We start from the raw sequence: 6,000 nt of genomic DNA on the forward strand, positions 1-6,000 counted from the left end.
AATATATTAAGCTATCAACCCTAGCCCCTTTTTAACAGGATGATGATGATGAGGAGGAGGATGATTAACTTTTTGTTCCATTTGTCAGGGGTCACTGGAGAGCATTTGGAAACAAAATCATTTGACATGTGGGAAGGAGGTTGGTTTTTTTTTTCACGCTGTATTTGTATTCATCACAGTCTGAATGCTGGCATAACCATAGCTGTCATTTTCCACAGATGTGTCTGATTTGCTGAAGTTTCTGCGACCTCTCCATGAAGGAACCCTCGTGTTTGTGGCATCCTTTGATGATCCAGCCACCAAGTAAGAGCATGCATGCCGTATCTCCTTCAATCACTGCTCCCTTTTGTGATGACCTAAATCAATAACAAAATGAGAGGCTACCCCATAATGTTATAAACCTAGTGTTAGCAAATTCCTGTCTGGCTTTTAATAAGCGCGTATGTTCATCTGAATTAATGGCTAACTGATCTGTGACTTTCAGGTTGAATGACGAGGCGCGGCGGTTGTTTGAGGAGCTGGGCAGCACAGCAATAAAAGAGCTTGCTTTCAGAGACAGCTGGGTGTTTGTGGGAGCCAAAGGAATACAAAATAAAAGCCCATTTGAGCAGGTAGGACCAGCACTTTTATGGTTAAGAAAAAAAGACAACTATTTAAAAAAAACAAATTGCAACTAATAAAAACGACTGAGAAGTGACTCAAATTATTTTGTATTTAATTCACACAAAGACCAATATTAATTTACAACAGTGCTCCTTTAAGTTTTTTTTTTTTGGGGGGGGGTTGCAAGAGTTAATTTAATTACAGTTTAATCAGTTGGGGCTTTGCCCTATATTATTTTCTTGTCTCACACTTTTTTTTTTTTTCCCCTTTCTTCTCATGTTGTACTGTTGTAGCTTATCTTATTCTTTTGTTTTTATGCAACATATGTGATGAATCAAAAACAGTTTTGTTTAAATATTCCATGAATGACCCTAACCTGTTGTTGATTATTTACCTATAACCGCACACCCCATCATGTGTTAAAATGTCCTTATGCCAGTGAGAAGTGATGTCACTCAATGGGAAGTATGCATTACAATATGTATTTATTAATTCCTTTCTAGATGGAGACAAAATAGCTAAAAAGAAATTGCTGCACAATATTTATTAGAACTGTAACAGAAATTCAAATGAAAAATTCTACAAAATTTCAAACTCTGTCCCCACAAAGGTTTAAAAATGTAGGTGACTGTTTTTTATTGTATAAAAAAAAATTCATTTAACATGTTGACGTTGAATCTGTGTCTCAGAATCCCTCTCTGTTTTCTCTTTTACTCTCAGCGAATGAAGAACAGCAAAAGTAGTAATAAATACGAGGGCTGGCCAGAGTCTTTGGAGATGGATGGCTGCATTCCTTTACGCGCCCCCCTAGAGAGCTAATCTTTCAATTGGACAAATATATCAAACAAGGAAATGCACAATGAACTTGACTGCTGACTAAACTGGTTCAGTCAGACACAGGGTGAACTCTTGGATCATGCTACCTAAATGGTTTCTTACTGATAGAAGTTTTTTTGTTTTTGTGTGTGTGTTTTTTGTCTTGTTTTTTTAAAGAATTTCAGCTGGTACTACAAAGTGAGCCTCAACACAGATGTAATACTTTTAGGACTGTGAAAGGAAAAACTATCTTTTTCCCCCCCTGTAAATATGTAGAATAACGGTTGTTGTTATATATAAAGAATAAAATATATCAGTCACTACTGTACGCATCTGCTGCATACTAGCCATAAACCCTCACATTTTTATATGTAAAGCATTGATTTAATGTCACTAATCCATGCATCTGTTCACCAAATGTGCATGTCATACTTCATGGATAAACTTATCATATTTAGAAACATTTTCAGGTAACTGGTATTAGAGAGTGCTAGTGTTATACAATAATGAATGTCTGTCTGTTTTTGTCTTAGATTTCTAATCCATTTTTGCTATAATTTAAATGAAGCATGGTACATAGTTGCTGTGAAAGTCGTACCAAGCTTATGATTTAACATCTTGGATTTTTTTTGTACATTTATTTCCTCATTTTATCAAAAGAAAGATGAACACGTGCTGTATTTTAATTAGACTAGTTTAAATAGAATGTGATATTACATTAACTCAAAAAGCTTCATGAGAAAATAGGATTTTTGCTAGGCCATGTTTCAAGCGTCATGGGTGGTGGAGTTATCAGACCATGGCCACGAGAGGGCGATATAGATTCAAGAATGTGTCTGAACTTGAACTCTGCTCTCCAATAATAAGAAATTACTGTATATCGAGTATACAGATGGCCATAATCCTTTTATGCAGCGCCATTGGGAGAGGGGATAGGTGTTGTAGTAACATAATGTACACATTTTGCAAATACGGTAAACAATACATTTTCTTGACTAACGGGTGGCTTTGGTTTACAGTGGTGCGAGTAGAGAACACGATCAGTTACATATTGCTGCAAACTGTAAACTTTCTGATTGCTGCTTATTATTATAGCTATAAGCCATTGTAAATGGTCATTGAATTAGTTATTTAATATAAAATCTCAAATTAATTGTAGTTTTCCAGTCTCATGAGCATCAACTCCACCCCCTCACCCATTCTCATTTGTTCATGTCATGATACACTTCCACAAACATATTCTGAAGATCAGTGTTTGATACTCACATACCTGATTGTCATTGCGTTGATTTGAAAACAGCTGACTCTAATTTCACCTTCAATTAACTGAATCCTAGAGGTTCACATACTTTTGCCACTAATTGCTATGTAATATTGGATCATTTTCCTCAATAAATAAATAAATGACCATGTATCATTTGTCTCCATTTGTTTAATTGGGTTCTCTTTATTGACAACCCTGATTCTTTTTAAAAAAAAAAAAAGTTTGTGCAAAACATATAATTAAAAACAGAATGCAATTATGTGCAAATCCAGAACTACCGTCCCATTTCTCTTCTCCCCTTCCTGTCAAAAATGTTTGAACATGATGCTGCTAACCAACTCTCCTCTTTCTCTCTCAGAACGTTCTCCTGGATCCACACCAACCCGGCTTCCAAGCCAGACCCTCAACCAAGAATGCGCTTCTGTCAGTGAAACACTTCATGTAGCTCATCGTCGCTGTCAGTTCAAAACCTGCTATGTGACAATTTAGGTCAAATTGGATTCTCTATGCTGATTTGGTCAATTTTGACCTCGTGCTTCCATTTATGCTAATTAGAAAAGCTAATAACAGAACAAGTAAACTTTTACTGGCTTCTCAGCTTATTTCAGAGTTTTATTCAGTTTTTTATGTCTCCTGTAAAAAAGGAAAAATGTCACATAGCAGGTTTTGACCTGACCGCGACGTCATGCTGCCTCCCTCTCCTTGGTCCTGAGCCTCCTTGATCTCTCTGCTGCATTTGACACTGTTGATCACTCCATCCTCCTGTCATCCTTATCAGCTCTAGGGATTTATGGGACAGCCCTAGACTGGTTCAAGTCCTACTTCTCTGGTCGCTCCTTCCAGGTTACCTGGTCCGGTACTGTATCAGCACCACGCCCGCTTACCACCAGAGTCCCTCAAGGTTCAGTCCTTGATCTGCTTCTCTTCTCCCTCTACACCCAGTCTCTTGGCCCAATTATCTCTGCTCATGGTCTATCCTGCCACTGCTATGCTGATGACACCTGACCTGTTTCTTTCTTTTCCTCCTTCTGACACACGCATCTCTGCTTGCCTGCGTGACAGCCAGAGCTGGATGGACAACAATCACCTGAAGCTCAACCCAGGCAAGACAGGTAATCTACATTCCTGTTCCATCCTTTCCACCCCTGAACATTGTCATCTCCATGGGGGACATCTCTAGGTCTCCTTCACCCAGTGCAAAGACTCTAGGGGTCATGTTCGATGATAAACTCTTCTCACCTAACATCGCTGCAATGACCTGGGCGTGTAGTTTCCTCCTCGACAACATCTGAAGGATCTGCCCTTTTCTTACCACCTACTCTACTTAGCTGCTGGTCCAAGTGCTAATCCTCTCCCTCTTGGACTACTGCAACTCTCTCCTTGCTGGCCTTCCAGCTTCTGCCATCAGACCCCTGCAGCTCATCCAGGACGCTGCAGCTCTCCTGATATACAACCTCCCTCGTTCTTCCCATGTCACCCCCTGCTTGCTGACCTGCACTGGCTACCTATTGCGGCTCGCATCAAATTTAAGACATTGGTACTAGCTTACCAGGCTCTTAAGGGGTTAGGGCCAGCATACCTCCAGATTCTGTTCCGCCCCTACACACCAACCAGATCCCTATGCACTGCTACTACCGGTTGCCTGGCCCCTCCTCCTCTCCGCTCCTGCCTAGCCCGCTCAAGACTACTGTCTGTCCTGGTTCCCTGTCGGTGGAATGACCTTCCCATTGACGTCAGAACTACCAACTCCCTGACCACCTTCAAGCGCAGACGGAAGACTCCCCTCTTCAGGCTGCACCTCTCCCCTGCCCACTGTGTAACTGCATTTCAGTTTTAACCAACCCAAGCTGTGTACAGTCTAGCCTGGGGTTAGCTGTTTTGAGTTCTTTAGTTATACTTTATATGGTTGGTTTGGTTTCTTGGCTGTTTGAGTATTGGGATTTCAACAGCATATTACACTAGGTATTGCTGTCATTTGTTCAGTTGGCACTAGAACTTTCTTTATCTAGAAGTTCAGCACTTTGTGTACCTGACTTCTGCACTCGTTGTATGTTGCTCTAGATAAAAGGCACCTGCTAAATGCCATGTAATGTAAAATCTTTTGACGCGTATTCAATTGAATACAAGATAAAGACAAGATTTTTAATGTTCAAACAAACTTTTTTTTTTTTTTGTAAATATACACACTTTTTTTTTTTTTCTAAATTTAATGTCTGCAATATGTCCCCAAAAAAGTTAGGACACGAGCAGGTTTACCACTGCGTTACATCACCTTTTCTTTTAACAACACTCAGTAAGCTTTTGGGAACTGAGGACACTAATTGTTGAGGTACACTCATCCACCTGCTGTTTTTTTTACAGTTATCTAATCAGCCAATCCCTTGACAGCAGCACAATGCATAAAATCATGTAGATACAGTGGTGCTTGAAAGTTTGTGAACCCTTTAGAATTTTCTATATTTCTGTATAAACATGACCTAAAACATCAGATTTTCACACAAGTCTTAAAAGTAGATAAAGAGAACCCAGTTCAACAAATGAGGCAAAAATATTACACTTGGTCATTTATTTGTTGAGGAAAATGATCCAATATTACATATCTGTGAGTGGCAAAAGTATGTGAACCTTTGCTTTCAGTATCTAGTGTGACCCCCTTGTGCAGCAATAACTGCAACTAAACGTTTCCGGTAACTGTTGATCAGTCCTGCACACTGGCTTGAAGGAATTTTAGCCCATTCCTCCGTACAGAACAGCTTCAACTCTGGGATGTTGGTGGGTTCCCTCACATGAACTGCTCGCTTCAGGTCCTTCCACAACATTTCGATTGGGTTAAGGTCAGGACTTTGACTTGGCCATTCCAAGACATTAACTTTATTCTTTAACCATTCTTTGTTAGAACGACTTGTGTGCTTAGGGTCGTTGTCTTGCTGCATGACCCACCTTCTCTTGAGATTCAGTTCATGGACAGATGTCCTGACATTTTCCTTTAGAATTTGCTGGTATAATTCATTGTTCCATCAATGATGGCAAGCCGTCCTGGCCCAGATGCAGCAAAACAGGCCCAAACCATGATACTACCACCACCATGTTTCACAGATGGGATAAGGTTCTTATGCTGGAATGCAGTGTTTTCCTTTCTCCAAACATCCCGCTTCTCATTTAAACCAAAAAGTTCTATTTTGGTCTCATATATCCACAAAACATTTTTCCAATAGCCTTCTGGCTTGTCCATATGATTTTCAGCAAATTGCAGATGAGCAGCAATGTTCTTTTTGGAGAGCAGTGGCTTTCTCTTTGCAACCCTGCCATGCACACCA

The 6,000-nt window shown here is 39.9% G+C and overlaps 1 protein-coding gene and 1 pseudogene across 3 annotated transcripts in view; both read left to right on the top strand.

Moving 5' to 3' along the window:
• LOC132896527 (protein FAM3A-like) overlaps window positions 1–2,833 on the top strand; it is a 52,326-nt gene extending 49,493 nt beyond the window's left edge. For 2 of the 3 annotated variants that reach the window (XM_060937425.1, XM_060937426.1), the window contains exons 7-10: window positions 89–139; window positions 219–303; window positions 485–611; window positions 1,324–2,833. In XM_060937425.1, coding sequence (XP_060793408.1) covers window positions 89–139; window positions 219–303; window positions 485–611; window positions 1,324–1,422 — 362 coding nt within the window. In that variant the 3' untranslated portion in view covers window positions 1,423–2,833. Of the gene's footprint in view, window positions 1–88; window positions 140–218; window positions 304–484; window positions 612–1,106; window positions 1,224–1,323 lie in introns of all 3 variants that reach the window. The other variant, XR_009656075.1, reaches the window with a different exon arrangement.
• Window positions 2,832–6,000, top strand: part of LOC132896525 (uncharacterized) — a 3,658-nt pseudogene continuing 489 nt past the window's right edge.

This window comes from Neoarius graeffei, chromosome 13 (genome assembly GCF_027579695.1).
Source record: "Neoarius graeffei isolate fNeoGra1 chromosome 13, fNeoGra1.pri, whole genome shotgun sequence".
Classification (NCBI taxonomy): domain Eukaryota; kingdom Metazoa; phylum Chordata; class Actinopteri; order Siluriformes; family Ariidae; genus Neoarius; species Neoarius graeffei.